General features: G+C 32.1%; 2 protein-coding genes across 3 annotated transcripts in view; both read left to right on the forward strand.

The window, feature by feature from the left end:
• The window catches only part of LOC124537784 (malignant T-cell-amplified sequence 1 homolog), a 42,313-nt gene extending 33,842 nt beyond the window's left edge, over positions 1-8,471 (forward strand). The window contains exons 2-5 of the mRNA XM_047114684.1: positions 5,616-5,768; positions 6,611-6,711; positions 7,807-8,008; positions 8,321-8,471. Of these exons, the coding sequence (XP_046970640.1) occupies positions 5,616-5,768; positions 6,611-6,711; positions 7,807-8,008; positions 8,321-8,402 (538 nt within the window). The 3' untranslated portion in view covers positions 8,403-8,471. The remainder of the gene's footprint in view (positions 1-5,615; positions 5,769-6,610; positions 6,712-7,806; positions 8,009-8,320) is intronic.
• Positions 8,472-9,308: 837 nt separating this feature from the next.
• LOC124537846 (electron transfer flavoprotein-ubiquinone oxidoreductase, mitochondrial) lies at positions 9,309-18,721 on the forward strand. Of its 2 annotated transcripts, none has more exons than XM_047114792.1 (15): positions 9,309-9,421; positions 9,799-9,903; positions 10,127-10,239; positions 10,383-10,581; positions 10,728-10,819; positions 10,908-11,067; positions 11,882-11,994; positions 12,500-12,719; positions 13,246-13,401; positions 14,013-14,137; positions 14,639-14,756; positions 15,278-15,385; positions 15,788-15,901; positions 16,894-16,968; positions 17,590-18,721. In XM_047114792.1, the coding sequence occupies exons 1-15, from the start codon at positions 9,388-9,390 to the stop codon at positions 17,676-17,678; spliced, it is 1,821 nt and encodes a 606-aa protein (XP_046970748.1). In that variant the 5' UTR covers positions 9,309-9,387; the 3' UTR covers positions 17,679-18,721. The 2 variants fall into 2 exon arrangements, with proteins under 2 accessions (XP_046970748.1, XP_046970749.1); XM_047114793.1 differs by lacking the exon at positions 9,309-9,421 and adding an exon at positions 9,624-9,643.
• The last annotated feature ends 428 nt before the right edge of the window (positions 18,722-19,149 follow it).

Genomic DNA, 19,149 nt, shown 5'->3' on the forward strand with positions numbered 1-19,149 from the left:
AGGTCATCTGTGCGACACCGTTATCATGGTGCCATTCATTTTCTGCACTGACCAGTCACGACAACTAACGCTCAGGCCTTAAAAACTATCTTGCAATCATATGTGCGACATCCATTTCTGAATGCCATTCATTATCTGCACGGATTGCTCATATGTTTCAAATTTACATCAAAATATCAACATTCTTAGTAATGACACACACTACTAAAATCATTACCTTAAATCTCAAAAAAAAAATTAATAATATTGTAGGAATCAACTAAAAATCAACTGAAAATAATAATCGTAAATAATCAATTGTTTATTGCATTACACACTTATTAAAAACAATCCATGTTATATTATTATTATCATTATAAAATAATATTTAAAAATATATATATTTTGTTTTATACTTATTATTCTTTCTCTAAATCTCTGACTCTCTAATTTCTGAACTCTCACTCTAGTCGCTGTCACTGTAATCACTGGAGTAACCTTTATAATTTATCCACGCATAAATCTTATATATCTAGTAAATAAACCCGAAAGCGATTCAATTATGCGATAACTGCTAAATTTTCTAATTCTAAGGAATGAATCTTTTGTTCATCGACTGAAGTTTTACAGCTATAATACGTTACAGGCCTCAGTAAACCGTCTGTATCGATTTGCAGGAGAATTTCAGCAATGCCTATTTTTGATGCATCTGTGTGCATTTCGGTTTCTAAATTATATATAACATTAATATTGGACGTTCAACTAACTTTGCTTTTAATATTCTAAACGATTCAGACTGTTCAGTCGTCCATTTCCATCCAAATTTAGGCCTAAGTAGGTCTGTTAATGGAGGGGCGATAAGCGTAAAGTCTTTCACAAATTGACAAAAGAAACTAGCCAGGCCAATAAAGCGCTCGACATCATAACATTTCGCGGGGTTGTGAAGTTATGTATAGTTATAGCTAACGCTTTTCGCGTTCCTGAACGTATTCCTTAACCACTTACTTGAAATCCTAAAAAGTCTAGTTCAGTATAAAGGAAACTGCATTTCTTTAATTTAAGGTTAAGTCCTGCGTCTTTTATTTCCTTCACCATGAATTGAACTAACCAACGTTCCGAAAAAGAGAGTCTGTACGGGCGGTTAACTACTGGTTGCGTATCATTCAAGTCTATTTCCATTTGAACCACATTATTCAACTCTAAGTCACGTAAATTTACTGAGAAACATGTATCATAACTTTTAAGTATCTTTTTAAGTCTGTTAATTTCATCCTCGCTAAGTTGCTTATCGTGATTAATAGATGAACTAGTCTTAGGATTATTAAAATCCAATTAATTTAAACTTAAGTGATTTCCAATACAAGCAGCACGTGTAACCAATGAACTCTGACTTAAACAAATCGTATTATCACTAAAGTTTTGTACCAGTATTTTACTCCTGCCAATCTATATTATACTCACCCGGCATCAAATAATATTCGTTATTCAACGTACCTCGTATAGAACCACTAATTCGAATCGACCTCAAATACTTATTCCTGGAAATACATGGCAATGCAAACATTTCTTTAGAATGTAAAATAACATCTGTTTTTAAATTACAATTTAACTGAACAATCTCGCGTAAATAGTAAGGAATTTGTAGAATATACGCATTTATTTCTTCCACGATGTCCTGAATTTGTATCGTTGCGTCAGGGACACCCAAAGGCATCACTATGCTATTACATATATACCCTTCATGGTTGGTAAGTTATTATCAGTCCACGCAATTCCTATCCTAACTGCCTCACTCTGTTGAATTAACAGTACATTGGCTACCTAAAGTGACGTAACATTGAATAAGTTCACCCTTGATTTTTTTACAGCATTAAACATTTATTGTCATTAGTCGTATTTATGCATCTGTATCATTAGATTTATCATCCTTACTAATAGAATCGGAAGGTAGTCTAGGACAATAGGTAGACAAGTGACCTAATCTATTACAAACATTACATTTTAATATATTTTTCGAGCATCTAGAACTAATATGCCCGCCCAGCTTCATTGCAATTAAAACATACAATTGACGTACTATTTTGAGATCTAAGGGTCCTATTTTCGCTGTTACTTGTCATTTGCCGTGCATTATTTATAGACATCGAGGAGGTAATATTATTACGCTTATCTTGATTCATTATATTTTTGACAAATTCGCAAGGTTGCTGCTTAATTGATTGAAAATATTTTAGAATTTGTTCAGGTTCTTGACACTTTACAGCTTTTGCACCTAACCTCAAGGATCGATCCTCAATACCGTACAGTAAACAATCTACCGCTCGTTTACCCTGTATTTCACATCTATTTAATAAATTATTTTTTTTCATAAAAGTAATGTTCCAAAGAGTCGTTAAATTTGACACGTTTTGATAGCATCTCAGTCAAAAACTCAGCATAGTCTTCACTAGTTGGAAATGATTCCTCTAACTTGGTTTTCCATTCAGGCCACGAATACGACATGGATGGTAGAACTTGATACCACGTCTTCGCAACACCCGTCAGTTTAGGCAATGCGTAGTGAATGATCTGCTCTTCCCCCCAACCGTAAAGCCTTGCACACTCTTCAACCTTTTTGATCCACATAGACATGATCTGGCTCTTGACCATAGGGTCAAAATCGGGAATCACATTACCGAGCATAGGAAATTTATTACTCTGGGATCGACTTTTGGCTAAGAGTTCTACTAATGAGGCAAGAATCACTTGTGTGTCATTATTAAGAACATTAGTAGTACTCACGTGACCAGGAGCTGGAGGTGTACGACGCTCGCCGCTGCACTCTAAGCGTCCGCTGCGGCCTGTCCCGCTGCATCTTCCGGCGGAGCCCCGGCGAAGGCTGCGACGTCGATCGCCAGAAACTGAAGGTGTATGACGCTCGCTGCTAGACTCTGAGCGCCCGCCACGATCATTCCTGTTGGATCTGCCATCCGAGTCCCGGCTGAGGCGACGTCGATTCTGTCGCTTACAGCTGCTGCTCCGACTGCGACGTCGGCCACGGCTGCGTCTCCGGTTCGATTCATCACGACGTATCGTAGACTGTTCGCGAACACTGCGACTTTTAACACGAAGAAATCCCAAGGAACAATCGTTCGATCGCATTTTTCGTTGCTCGTGCATTCCGCTTCGGTCACGACGACGTTTTCGCTGCCTGTGCTTGCTTTTTTTTAGTAACTTCATCCATTGTTACGGAGATACTTTATCGACAATATCTATGCAACTCTTATAATTGATGATTAGTTATCGGCAATATTTACTGAATATTGTGGGCGCAATACCTTTATCCACTTCTGAGATAAAAGGATCTAAGATTATCTCCAAATAAATTCGATTATTTTTGTTATATTAATTTTATTATTCACATTTCAACATAAAAAAAATATATTCCCCAAAGAATGTCCAGTCTTCTCTCTTTATTTTTCCGTTGCCATAGTTACATAATTAAAGTCATTATGTGACTATGGCCAGTTATAACTCATGAATTTAAAAAGTTATTAGTGTATATATTACATAGTATTAAATAAATACATCATAATATAATATATTGGCTAATTAACCTTACAGACGCAGTAAGAAATATAAATCATTCCTTACATAGCCAGTGCGCCGCCAACCTTGGGAAATAAGATGTTTTGTCCCTTGTGCCTGTAGTTACACTGGTGCTTGAGTGACCCTTCAAATCGGAACATAACAATACTGAGTACTGCTGTTTGGCGTTAGAAAATATAATGAGTGGGTAGTACCTACCCAGGCGGTCTTGCAAAAAGATCTATCACCAAGTACATACATACATTTTATGTTGTGCAAATTCATAACGTACCATGGAAAGCTGAGATGGCCCAGTGGTTTATTGATGCACGCGTGCATCTTAACCGATAATTGCGGGTTCAAACCCAGGCAAGCACCACTATATATAAGTGTTTAATTTGTGTAAATGATTCATTTCGAGCTCGGCGGTGAAGGAAAACATCGTGAGGAAACCTGCATGTGTCTAATTTCATCAAAATTCTGTCACATGTGCATTCCAAAAACCCGTATTGGAACAATGTGGTGGAATATGTTCCAAACCCTCTCCTTAATGGAAGAAGAGGCCTTATCACAGCAGTTTAATTTACAGGGTTTTACTTTACTTTTTTTAATTTACCATGGATTATTCAAGATGATAACAATGGTATCTTACTAATTCAATGTAAAAGTTATTATCTTAGCTTCTGATGTTGGTATAGGCTATGTGTAATATGTACTATAGCTATATGTGTAACGATAAGTTTTAAAATAGTTCATGTATCGATTGCGGCATCTCATAACAACTATCGTATCACTTGCTTACTACCGTGTTGATACAACTTGGACTTTAAACGAAGATAACGTATCAAGATAAATTCTTACAATTTGGGGAAGCACCATTAATGTTTAAGTTGATTTATTATATTTTTATAATTCATCTTGATACAGAAATTTGTATTAGTGTAAATTTCTGTAACATGAGGCTATTAACTATCTAATCAGTATTAATTTTCTATTTAGCAGGATACATACCCCTGACATGGGGCGTCTAGTGGGGTTCTGATGGCTTGTTAGGTGCAAAATTTACTTAAAAAATTGTCGAACGCTTTCCATAGCCAATATGGATGTCGAAAAAATCAGCTGTACTGAATCAGACTGATATTTCAAATTCTGACGAATCCTAATATTTTCGATGTCTTTATTCAGATTTACGAGAATCGAAAAATTACAGATACAAGAAAAATAGTATTTATGGGACAATGAGTGCTTGACAGTGATCGCTTATTTGAGAAATCTGATACCTAAATAAATTGACAAACGTTATGGCAATAGTTATTTGAAATAAAAATAGTTATATAATGTTTAATACATAAAATCATCTGTGTAATTGGTCTGTGTGTACAGAAGCCGTTGCTGATGGCATGTGGGGCGATCATTAATTGATTCCACAGTAAAATGATACGTAGAGTATATTTGAATGATAGGACGAGTAAATACAGAAATATCTAAATATTAGACATCCCATGCGATTTGATGATAGCTTTTTAAAATGTTTATGAATAGTATAGGTAGATTATTTGTATCTCGAGCAATTATATAAATTGAAGGTCAATGTTGTTTTTTATTATAGTCCTCCTACCATTGAAATCGACAATAAGTTTACTTTTAATCAATATCGAACAAATGGAAATTGCACGTACATATAACATATTCGTGAGCAATAAAGGATAAATATGTATGTTTGCTAACAACGTAATGAGGCTTGAATTGAATCAATTGTGTATATTTACCGAAGTAACGTTGGATAGCCGTTCTAAATTGGAAACGAATTGAATCTAATTCGACATCGTTTCAGAACTTTTGTTTTATTTCTAGATACTGTTTCGAGTTTCATGCTAACACTATCCGATAGATATTCAGAAATAATGATCGCTGTAGACAACTTAAAAGAATCTTTGTCATTTATTCCTACAAGTTTATTTTCAAAAAGGAATAAGGGGCGAAGCTATTGTAACCTAGATTTGTCAGATGTTTTTGCTTTCGATAAAAATGAATAGATAAATATTTATAAAACGATTTTATTATTCTAGATTTGATGAAAAGGAGAGCATTTCTGGTGTCCAGCAGCTCAAATCTTCGGTCCAGAAGGGTATTCGTTCCCGCCTTTTGGAGTTGTACCCTCATCTCGAAAACCACATCGACCAAGTGCTGCCTAAAAAAGACACGTTCAGGATTGTTAAATGGTAAGATCTAATCATTTCTATTCTAAATTAAAAAAAAAAAATTAAAATTTTTATTTTTAGCATTAAGCATTTATGGTACATTGGTATATTTTGCTATAATATACAATAACATACGTATGATGCAGTACCTTTAGTCTATTGTTTTATATTGAATTAACTTTGCAATGACTTTCAAGACTACCTACGTCTTTATAACACAACATTTACAGTATATCATAACATGATCGTAAAGTTTTTTATAATAAAATACACTGTAACAGACTCTAAAAACTATAAAAATAATTATAAAAATATATATATTATTAAAATTTTTAAGCTTAAATGAAATATTTTTTATCAGTGCAACGAAATTATTTAAATATGCCAGAATGTGAACATTGAAAAAGATTAAACAAAGGTTTTATTAAAGTCTGCGATGTCTGACTGTAGCACATTATGCGATTAGATATAAATCGTCACGGAGGGTGTTTGGAGGTCACTCGTATTCCATGACGCACGATAATATAAATACCTAATACCTATTATACCTACTTATGTAAAAGTTCCTAATTGAGTAATAATCCCTGTTATATGGCTAGAATAATAAAATTAGTACTAGCAGTATAAATTAATCTTATATCAATATTTTATAATGAAATAATCAAGTAAGCAATTTTAACACAAAGGTAGAAAAATATTTAGTAAATTAAATTAATGCTTAATTATTAAATGAAAAAAAAAAATATTCTCAAGGTTTATTTAAAATAATTATTTAAAGAATATCTACTTAAGGAATAAAGACTAAATACTAAAGAATATTTATACATTTTTGTAAAAATTGTTTTTTTTTTTTTTTATTTCAGCCATGACCATATAGAAATTATGGTGAATAGTGCGGGTGAACTTCTGTTCTTCCGCCACCGTGAAGGACCTTGGATGCCAACATTAAGACTTCTCCACAAGTGTAAGCGATCGACTGTCTTCTGACTTATCTATATATTTAATAAAATTGGAGTATCTGTTTGTATTATGAAAATTGCCCTTTTTTACTCAATGTATTGTATACACGCTAAATAAATACCAAAATATTTTTTTTTACAATTATTGTCTGTCTGTTTCGGCTGATCTTTGGAACGTCTGGACTGATTTTGACGAGACTTTCACTGGCAGATAACTGATATAATAAGGAGTAACTTAGTCTACAATAATATTTTTTTTGTTAAATTCAAACGCGTATAAGGTCGCGAACACAGCTAGTAAATTAATATTTTCTATCATGACTGTATTTGACGCGGATCTCTTTATCATTATGATTCATCGGTTACACAGTTAATATATGGATCGATAGCTAAACGTAATAGAACACAGTGCTCTGTTCTAGTAACACTATAAAATGCATAATTAAAATTTGCCATATTTAAATATGCTTTTTGATAAGTAGAGTATTTGATATCTCTAGACAAAAATAGACAGACATATTATTTCTATTATGTGCTTACATTATCATCTAGAATTTTTCTTTATTTATTATTAATGAGCTATTAAATATTACTTAAGACCTTTTTTTACATTTCATGAGCTGAGCATAAAATACCAATCAAATATTTAAGACGAAGTATGAAACATTGTACAATTTTACTTTTTAAATTTTAAATACACTCTTGTCTATGCAGGCAAAGATGATATAAGTAGGTACTATTACATAATTGAAGATTTATTGTTGTTTTTAATAAAGTTACTTACTAGGTATACTAGAGATCTGGGATGGCCCAGTGGGTAGAATGCGTGCGTCTTAATCGATAATGTTCTTAATTTATGTTTTTAATTCATCTTGTGCTCGACGTGGTGAAATTGGGCCTTAGCCCTAGCAGTGGGAAATTTATAGGCTATTGGTGATGTACTATATTATTATACGTACAAATCACATCTGCTTGAATTTTTCGATACACTCTTTAGAAAAATGTAAGCAGCAAAATAATAAACACAAAATATAATACACTATCTTAGTAAGGATTAATTACAGATATAAAATATTTATGTATCTTTTGTTTATTTTAAGACCCATTCTTCCTGCCAATGCAACAAGTCGACAAGGGAGCAATTCGCTTCGTTCTGAGCGGTGCCAACATAATGTGCCCCGGTTTGACGTCACCAGGGGCACGAATGTCACCGGTCGAAAAAAGCAGCGTCGTGGCCGTGATGGCTGAAGGGAAGCAACACGCCTTGGCTGTGGGCATCACTTCTCTGTCGACCCAGGATATGTAAGATGTCTACCATAATTCATCCTTCAATAATTACCTAATTATGTTTCATACAGACTTATCACATTTTGATAGCTTTTTAGACTGAATAATAAACAAAACGTTTTATTACCATGTAGTTTGTTATCAAATAGTTCGTATAACTATGTAATTATGAAATGTTGCTTTATAATCTGTAATTAATGGTTATGTGTCATTATCATTACTTTCAGATAACCTCAATTCGAAGTTCCAAAGTTCATAATTAGTAATGAAATGGAAAACTATTTAGTAATGAAATGCAGACGTAATTTATGTATTTTTTTTTTTCAGAGCCAAAGTAAACAAAGGCGTTGGCATTGAAAACTGTCATTATCTCAACGATGGTCTGTGGCAAATGAAACCCGTCAAGTGAATTAATATTCAGCTTATTTTCTAAAATAATTTAAGTTTTTTTTAACAATAAATAATGTATCCGTATAAATCGTATTTTTATTTGAGTGTGTTACCCTGCATCGACTTTTTCTCATTATTATTTAAAATAATAAGTAATAGTGACGTAATAAATAAATTGATGTATACATATAAATAGTAACTCTACTTCTCTTCGAACTTAAGTGTATGGTAATTAGAATGGTTTGATTGATTTTGATTTGATTGATGATGGACTTTGTTTGTGGCGGTCAATGGAAAATCATTACCCTACTTTCTGATTTTTTAATAAATGATGCTCAAATGGGTATTGAATTTATAGATAGGGCCCAACAAGTAAATAAAAATAAGCATAATCCGAACTTATACAGCAAATCTTGATGTTTATTTGTCCAGCATATTCGGCCTATATATGCCACTAACATGGCGATCTGGCGAACACGTTAGCAGATAATACACCTCAGTAAATTTTCTCCGTCGTAAGTCGTCTTTTAAGAAACACACGTACATAAAATACTTCAAGCAAGATATTTTAAATGAATACATACAGGTGATAATATAAAGAGATAGTTAAATAACTAAACATTAGTATATCAAAATATTAACTAAAATACAACTAAACTAATTTATTAGAATATTAACAAATAAATAACGAGTAAAAGATGTGTAACAAATAATAATAATTATGAACGTTTTATGAATATTGAGGTTTAAATTTGCCGCGCTAAAACGTTTCATTTTACTCGTACGTATAAATTGATAATTAATTTATTGAAAGTTATATTAATTCCTAATATTATGAAAATTCTGTTAATTGTTGTAAAAAAATATATTTAATTTAATTTGGAACTTGTACGAAATATTACATGCAATTTATTTATTATTAAAAATAAACTTTGTGATTGCACTTGTTTGACCTAACGATTGTACATACGTATTTAAATAGTCGGAACGTATGTTTTGTAAAAATGGCGACAGCAATTGTTAGTTCGGCTCGTCAGGGTAAATAATATTTTTTTTTATCCTTAAACTTACATTTATTCTAAAAAATAAGCAATAGAAATGTGTAACTGTTACTATGGAAAATTGTAATAATTTCGTTTTCCCCTTAGCAATTCATTATATCCAATCTACATGTGACGTTGCTAATCAGCTGTTTTTGATTTTATTTTAAAAAATCAAAAAAGGAAGTGCAATGGAAATTTTGAAACAAGAATTCGATGTGTTAGTAAATTTAAGAATCAATTATAGTGTAATTGTTTAAACGTTTCATTACGCAATATCATTTCAAATTTAGAAGTTCAAAGTTCATTCGACATTCATTTATTTTGATTTCGTAAAATTCAATTTTAAGTGAAATTTGTGGTCAATATTTATAGTGGGGAGGCTAACAAGTGCTGCTCGAAGACTTTATTCGGATGCATATCCAAAGATAACAACTCATTATACTATTCATCCCCGCGACAAGGATCCAAGATGGAAAGGTAACTGATAACATTTAGTTGTTTAAATTATTTTAACTCTACGTCATTGCTATTAACAACCTTTATCTATTGTTTACTTTGATAACATATCTGGAAATTATTTGGGACTTATTTAAAATAAAAGAAAGAAATTAATTTAAAAACTATATAAAACAGATTTCAATAAGATTACAACTTTAAATATGACTTGCATTTTTTAAATGAGAATAATGTCAATCATCAGATATAAGTATGGAGCGAGTGGCAGAGGAGACGGATATCCTCATCATTGGAGGTGGTCCCGCTGGTATGGCCGCTGCGATCAGGGCTCGGCAAATTGCTGAGGAAAAGGGTGCTGTATGTATGATGGAACTTAATATTAAGAATTATGAGATTAAAGTCTTCCAAAAAAAAAGATACCCATATTTGAAGAAATCTTAAGTATAGTATATAACATATGTAAATAGTTTAACTAAGTTTTAAATATATTATTTGTGTAGGAAGTGCGAGTGACACTGTTAGAAAAAGCAGCAGAAGCCGGAGGTCACATACTCTCAGGTGCATGTGTGGACCCCGTAGCTCTGAATGAGCTAATTCCTGACTGGAAGGATAAAGGGGCTCCAATGAACACACCTGTAACATCTGACAAGTTTGGTCTCTTAACCAAAAGTGGTAGAATTCCTATTCCTGTATTCCCTGGTGAGTTTCCAAAACAAGCATATATTTATTTTATCTTATATGAATCTGTTATTTATTTGAAATAAATTCAATGTAAATTTGTTCCTATAAATTAAGTAGTTTTTAGTATACAACTCTCTCAAAACAATTATACTCTATTCTTTCAGGCTTACCTAACTACAATCACGGTAACTATGTAGTTCGGTTAGGTCACTTAGTGAAATGGTTGTCCGAACAAGCAGAAGCAGTAGGCGCTGAGGTAAAAGCTATTAAACATTTATAAGAACTAAGAATCAATCGCTTTTTATTCATTAAATCGATTAAATGTGTTTTAAATCTCTGTCCAGGTGTGGCCAGGTTGTGCTGGTGCAGATCTATTATTCCGAGATGATGGTTCCCTTAAAGGAGTGGCTACGGGTGATGTTGGTATAGCTAAAGATGGCAGCCCAAAAGATATGTTTGAAAGAGGCATGGAATTTCACTCCAAAATTACTATATTTGCTGAAGGTTGGTAATAAAAACAATAAACAAGCATGGTTTCTGTTTGTACCTGAATGATTAAATTAATTTAAGAGAGCCAAGACTATGAACATAAAAAATAAATGTGATAATCTATTACAACTTATATGTTTTGAAAGATGAAGATGAAGATGTCTTCAAATAATGTTCTAATGCTATCTTTAACTCTATGAATGATTGTTTTCACTTAACATACTTGAAATATACAAATATACATATATCATTACTTGAAATATACAAAGAGAAGTCTGTAATGTAATAAAAATGCATTAAAATTAAAATCCTCTCACAACTTTCACAGTTGATACCATTTGTTATGTAAAGACAATACATAGTCTAAAATATAATGGCTGCAAAAAATGCAACAAATAATTCATTAGAATATGTTGTAACAAATAGTACTCTATTTATTAGATATAGTATATACTATTATGTTTCATTTCAACTAAGAACAAACAATAATAATGTAAATTAATCTAATACTAAATTTATTAGAGCTGAGATGGCCCAGTGGTAAGAACATGTGCATCTTAACCGATGATTTCGGGTTCAAGCCCAGGCAAGCACCACAACATATATGTACTTAATTTGTTGTTTAATTCATCTCCTGCTCGGCGGTGAAGGAAAACATCGCGAGGAAACCTACATGTGTCTAATTGAAATTCTGCCACAAGTGTATTTCACTAACTTGCATTGGAACAGCGTTTTGGAATATGTTCCAAACCCTCTCCTTAATGAAAGAGGAGGCCATTAGCCCAGCTGTGGGAAATTTACAGGCTGTAAATTTTAAATTTATTTACAGGATGTCACGGACACTTAACAAAGATGGTTTCCAATAAATACAATCTGCGAGAGAAAAGCGAACCACAATCATATGGTATAGGATTAAAAGAGCTTTGGGAAGTTGCACCAGAGGTAATTTGTAATAATTATAATATTATAAGTACCTCTCCTTTATTATATTGCCTGAATAAAAACTTATAAACCAATATGTACAAAACTTATACCAGAGGATGGAGTAATTACTTTAAATTTGTTTGAATTTATCAGTTTTACTCGCTTTAAATTTTGACCTTTGTGTAGTGAATGTAAATTTCATATTCTTGTGAAATAACGACTACAAATCTGATGATTATGAATATGAGTCATTGAAAAATAAAAAAATCAAGTCTCATTCCAAAATCAACTTAATAAACACTTAATTGGATTTATTTTCAAATGTAAATAAAATAATAACAATTTGTGTAAGATACAACAACATATGATTGATTAAGTAATTTAAATTTGTTTGTAAATATAATATTATGTGTGTAACAATTCAATATTAATTGCCTTTCCAATGATATTATTTGGACCTTATATTGTACTTACTAACTCAGTTACCATGTATGGAATTCAATAAGTATGTACTTTCTTCCAGAATCATAAACCAGGTCTAGTTGAACATACTATCGGCTGGCCTCTTGATAAAAACACATATGGGGGATCATTTATTTATCATCTTAATGTAGAGGAGGGTGAAGCACCCTTAGTAGCCGCTGGTTTTGTGGTGGGACTGGACTATACCAACCCTTACATCAGCCCTTTCAGAGAGTTCCAAAGATTTAAGTTACACCCCTATGTGAAGCCCATGTTTGAAGGTAAGTTTTCATATATATAAAAGTCATATATATATAAATGTAGGTGACATTACTCATCTGTTATTATACCTCAAATTTTGGTGGTAGGGCTTTGTGCAAGCCCGTCTGGGTAGGTACCATCCACATCATCAGTTATTTGACCGCCAAATAACAGTACTCAGTATTGTTGTGTTCCGGTTTGAAGGGTGAGTGAGCCAGTGTAACTACAGGCACAAGGGACATAACATCTTAGTTCCCAAGGTTGGTAGGACATTGACGATGTAAGGAATAGTTAATATTTCTTACAGCATCATTGTCTATGGGTGATGGTGACCACTTACCATCAGGTGGCCCATATGCTCGTCCGCCAACCTATACCATAAAACAAAAAACAAACATCATTAGCAAATTTTATTGGCATAGGTCTATAACTGTGTCCATAAACTCAGTAATAATGTAACAAATAGATTTACATGTCGCTACAAGTTCACTCATTTGAAATATAAGAATCCAGCATTGATTAAAATATATAATTCCAATTTTACAGGTGGTACTCGGATAGCCTATGGAGCCCGAGCCCTTGTGGAGGGTGGTTGGCAGTGTCTTCCGGTCCCAGTGTTCCCTGGAGGTTGCCTGGCCGGTGATACTGCGGGTTTCCTCAATGTGCCCCGGATCAAGGGCACCCATAATGCTATGAAGAGTGGTAAGGACTCAAATATTTCAATTTCTGAATGCTGCATGATACCACACCACTTATCATCACTGTTTTTCTTGGAAATTGATGTCAATAATTTCAAATTAAGCTTTCTAAATCTTCCCTAGAATATATGCAAAAAATTGCCTTGCCAAGTCGGATCGCTTTTTTTTATGATATAGGTTGGCGGACGAGCATATGAGCCACCTGATAGTAATTAAACCATCACCCATAGACAATGACGCTGTAAGAAATATTAACTATTCCTTACATATTCAATGTGCCTCCAACCTTGGGAACTAAGATGTTATGTCCCTTGTGCCTGTAGTTACACTGGCTCACTCACCCTTCAAACCAGAACGCAACAATACTGAGTACTGTTATTTGGCGGTAGAATAACTACTTGCATCTGGTTGCTTTTTTTGTGTATAATGACTACGACTTGATGACTTTATGACTTATTGACTTCGACGTCATTCAAAATGATATTTTATATACCTAACTATTAGTTATATATGTATTTCATCACGACAATACAACGTCAGTATTGTTTACTTTCGCTTGTCCTGCCATTGGAATCAGCTATGATTAAGATTTCTAACCAGAATATTCTATTTAAGGTATGTTAGCAGCCGAGTCAGCCATGGAACTGATTCTGTCAGGAGAGGCTACTCACGAGAAGGGCGTAACGCCCACTCTATATGAAGACAAACTGAGAGAATCATATGTTTATAAGGAATTGAAGGTAATTTAAACTGAAGAATATAAAAGATAAAAAGGTTTAGTCATTTAAATACTGTTTACGAGATATTTTGACGATAAAGCTTTTCAAGATTCACCAGGTTTGTGGTATTTATACTAAATGTATATATTTAATATTTCATAGTCTATATAGTTCTTTCCTTTATTGATATATTTTAAATATAGAAACTATGTTGAATTATTATGATGATCATAGTTTTATATACCTACATAAAATTATTCAAAATACTTAATATAAAAGCATTCTATAAATCAATCTTAGTAAGGGTATCAAAAAGAGTTTGTGACAGAAATAATTATGTAACACACAAATATACAATTTATATTATATGTATGTATATTACATTATACTTATACATAAAAATATATATGTATTTTATGTACTAAAACTTTTGTGCTATTACATACTAGATAAATGTAATCTTTTACTAAGTTCCTGGTTTTAAACAAAGTTAAATGATGATGCCATTATTTTATATTTCAGCAAGTCCGAAACTGTCGTCCATCCTTCCACACATCACTGGGCTTGTACGGCGGAGTGGCGTACTCTGCGTTTTCCACTTTGATGCGTGGGAAAGAACCTTGGACCTTAAGTCACGGAGGTAAACATTCAATATATATATACATCTACTAGCCGTTGCTTTTCTCGCCTGAAAATTAATTATATTAAATGAAATTTCAAACCCTATTTCACTCAATTTGTTTACTCAATATAACGATTCTACTCACCACTTTCCAAGGCCCTTACTTTAATAGTTTGCGTTTGGCGATGGTGAATCAGTCAGTCCATAGTTGTTATTTTATATTTAGATAGCCTATCTACATGGAATAAGGAGTAGATATAACCAAAGTTAGATAAACAAAAACTAAGAAGACAGCTTTGCTGGACAGAACTGATGAATAATTTACATTCTACTACAATAAGGTTTGTTTTAAAATATTGGCCTTAAAATTTATTTAATGGTGTAATATAGAATCGATACGATCAATTTGTCATTTGATATTAAATGTTTGTAATTAATCTTAAATAATTTTATGAAAAAAAAAGAATATTATAATCTTAGTTTAAAAGATTTGTGAATTATTGGTGTTATTAATTTTTTTCTTTTGATTATAATTACAGGTGCAGATCACGCGAAACTAAAACCCGCCAAGGAGTTCCAACCGATTGAGTATCCCAAGCCGGACGGTGTCATCACCTTTGATCTGCTGTCTTCAGTTGCTCTGACTGGTAAAATTATTGATTAATTACTATTGTGATACCAGTAAAACATTTTAGTAATCTGATAAAACACACACATACATACTGACGCAAAGACATTCACGCTCATATCGCATCTATGAGTGTGAATGTGTGAATGTGTTTACATATCAACACACACACACACACACACACACGCACACAGACACACAAAACCCGCACACGCACACACGCACAGACGCACAGACGCACACACGCACAGACGCACACACGCACACACGCACACTCACACGCACGCACACACACACACACACACACACACACACACACACACACACACACACACTAGTTTGCACTACATGCATACAAAATAGTACGAAGTAAAAAAGCCTGTAATATAGTTTCCCAATAGTTAATTATTTGTTTCTTCAGGAACAAATCACGAAGCGGACCAACCTCCACATTTGACGCTGAAAGATGACTCGGTACCTGTTAAGAGGAATCTCGGAATTTTCGATGGACCCGAGGCTAGGTTTTGCCCAGCTGGTGAGTTCCGATCATTATATTCAGGATAAAAATGTAAATATTTTTAGTTATATATATTTAATCAATGTTACGTTTTATGGAGATGATACAAGAACTCATCTGTAGCAAATTTAAAATTGGATTTAAAATAAATAATATAATGAATAAAAAAGTAATAATTAATATCATTTATAATATAATTAACATTTAAAAATTTTGTACCTAACTGTAAATAGTGTGGATAAATTGTGTGTTTAAATTGATTTGGTATCTGAAGCTAATATGAAGTATGCAAATGTAAATATTTGCAGCAGTGTTGGGCATTAATCAAGCAATTGTTAATTATTTTATTAATTGACTAAAAAAGTAATTGCAATTAAATTAATTACAATTAAATTAATCGCAATTACACTTTTAATTGCACCTTGCAATTAAATTAATTTGATTAACGTATGTCAATTGCAACTTACAATTAAAATAATTGCAATTAACTTTTTTAGTTGTTTTATAAAAACAATTAAAACTAACAATTAATTTTATACATCAAAATGTAATTAGTAAATTTTTAGGAAAATTAAGCTATAAGTATTAGACTTCAGACGAATAAAAATGTGGTCAAAGACTCTAAGTTTTAAGCTTATTTTTTCTAAATGTCTCTTTCCACAGAAAAAAAAGTGTTTATTTTTATATAATATAATATAAAGTTGCATTGATAAATATTTCTTCAGCGTAGGTATAAAACAAAAACATTTCATGTCGTCGTTTTCGCTCAAGTCTTTATATTTTACAGCAGTATTTTTAATTGTTATTTTTAATTAAAATTAACAAAACAATTAAAAATTAATTAATTGTTAATTGTTACTAATACAGTTAACAATTAAATAATTGTTAGTTGTGATTTTCCACAATTACAATTGATTAATTGTTAACTGTAGTAGTAACAATTAACAATTAATTAATTGTTAATCTTTAATTTTAATTGCAATTAAAATTTGCCCAACACTGATTTGCAGGAGTGTACGAATTCGTCCCTATGGAGACTGGCGAAGGACAGAGGCTACAAATCAACGCACAAAACTGTATTCACTGTAAGTAATTGTTATTTCCTTTTTGAATCATATTGTGAATTATTTATATTAGATGATTTTTGGTTTGGATCAAAAAGCATTTCAGTATATCCATTCCTGTGATGCACCAGGATGTTTAAAACCTTATATACAGGCTTAATAACGTATCCTTAATAATAATGGTCATTTCAGTTTGAAATTCATTTAATAATGTAATAAGATATAAAAATTTACAGATAGCCCGTTACAAAATTTAGATACGAGACTTTATTGTCAAAAATGTATTATATAAACAGTCAAATAACACAAAATATTATATGTTTTTAATTCCTTTTTGTAAATAATAAACAAAATAACTAACAGTAAATAACTATTCCAAAATTAAAATTAAATACAACAACAGCCTGTAAATTCCCACTGCTGGGCAGAATTTCTATAAAATTTGTCACATGCAGGTTTCCTCATGATGTTTTCCTTCACCGCTGAGCACGAGATGAATTATAAAGACAAATTAAGCACATGAATCAGCGGTGCTTGCCTGGGTTTGAACCCGCAATCATCGGTTAAGATGCACGCGTTCTAACCACTGGGCCATCTCGACTCTAATATATACATATTATAAACATATTTCTTTAATTGCAGGTAAGACTTGTGATATTAAGGATCCATCGCAGAACATCAACTGGGTGGTCCCCGAAGGTGGCGGCGGGCCCGCTTACAACGGCATGTAAACTAACGTACCGGATATTTATTATTTAAATAATTGAAGCTGTTATATGAACATTCATTGAAAACTAATTTACCTGAATACATTTTGCGGCGTTAAATTATTTACTTTGGGGCATCTAAATATGTATTTTGTAATGAAAATAAAATAATCCTGATTTATTTCAATTCCAAAATTGGCATGTAATTCTTAAGTTTCGTGGAGTTGATAGCAACTTTATTCCAAGATCTAAATTGAGTGTGTTTATTGAGTTACGAGATTAGTTAGTGTATATAATTAAAGACAATATATATTTCTATTTGACATCATTGTTTTAGATGAATATACATACTATGATAACGTAAAAGATTTCCAACAGCCACTTGAACTCACAATATAATGTTATAAATTAACTGTTAGGATAGAACCGGTTAAAAGTGCGTGATCTATTATGAAATCTATTATATTAAGTATTCCTCAGCAAAATGCAACTGTTCCTAATGCAATTATACATCAATTTTATTACGAAGCAAATACAAAATATAATCTCAATATTTTTGCTAACGTTACTTGTTACTAGATGACGTCATACGGCGTTTCATTTTCAAAAGGACTAGAAAAAAGGATCTAATGTAAATGTCAATCGAGTTTGAAGGCACTCTTTTTTATTTTGAACAATAAAATAGACCAATGATGACCAAACGATGCTGTCAAAACGAAACGAAAATTTCTTACATACTAAATAATTAAAATTAAGGTGAAACTTGTACTTTTATGCATAGTAATCATGTTCATGAGACTACTGCCTTGATATTAGTATACCTTCATAGTTTTGGTTTTTGTACATATATAGACAATGTAAATAAAATATATTTTTCTATAAAATGGTTGAGATATCTTTTTATACAAAGAAACATTGTATTGTATTTTGAAAGTAAACTTTTACAGTTTTATAATAATATATATTTGAATGGTACCTAATGGTTATTTGTACGAGTGTAAGAATCCCAATTAGAATAAGTGTTGAATTTATGCATTGGAAAATCATAAATAAATATTTTAAATAAACTTGTTTTTATTATAACCCAATCCTTAGTCACGCTGATTTTTTTATGTGGTGAACACGCCACATAAAAAAATCAGCGTGACACACTAGTGTTGAATAATTTTCTCATTTCAAATCATGGTCATGATCCTCAAATTATGTATCCGAAAATTTTAATAATTTAGTTTCATATTAAGTTTTTTTTCAAGACTTTCGTTCGATCCAAGTTTCTTCTTTAAATCAGTCTCGTGGTTCGGGCTCGTCAATGGATTCTCGGCCTTATTTATATAAACCTGGCTCTTGTAAATTATGTGTAAATAAACGGACATATAATAATTTTTTTCTTAAATTTTATTATTATCTCTATTGTCACAATAAATTTGTACCCAAGTCCGACTTATTCAGCAAAAGCATATGTTGTGAGAAGTTTCTATATAGACTAGTCGAGAGT

This window comes from Vanessa cardui, chromosome 19 (assembly GCF_905220365.1).
Source record: "Vanessa cardui chromosome 19, ilVanCard2.1, whole genome shotgun sequence".
In the NCBI taxonomy this organism is placed as follows: Eukaryota; Metazoa; Arthropoda; class Insecta; order Lepidoptera; family Nymphalidae; genus Vanessa; species Vanessa cardui.

Bases quoted from the DNA above. Each gene is read 5' to 3' on its own strand.
- LOC124537846 (XM_047114792.1), top strand. From the start codon at position 9,388: ATGGCGACAGCAATTGTTAGTTCGGCTCGTCAGG. The intron at 10,582-10,727 runs GTGAGTTTCCAA...CTATTCTTTCAG, and splicing joins TCCTATTCCTGTATTCCCTG to GCTTACCTAACTACAATCAC. The intron at 13,402-14,012 runs GTAAGGACTCAA...ATTCTATTTAAG, and splicing joins CCATAATGCTATGAAGAGTG to GTATGTTAGCAGCCGAGTCA.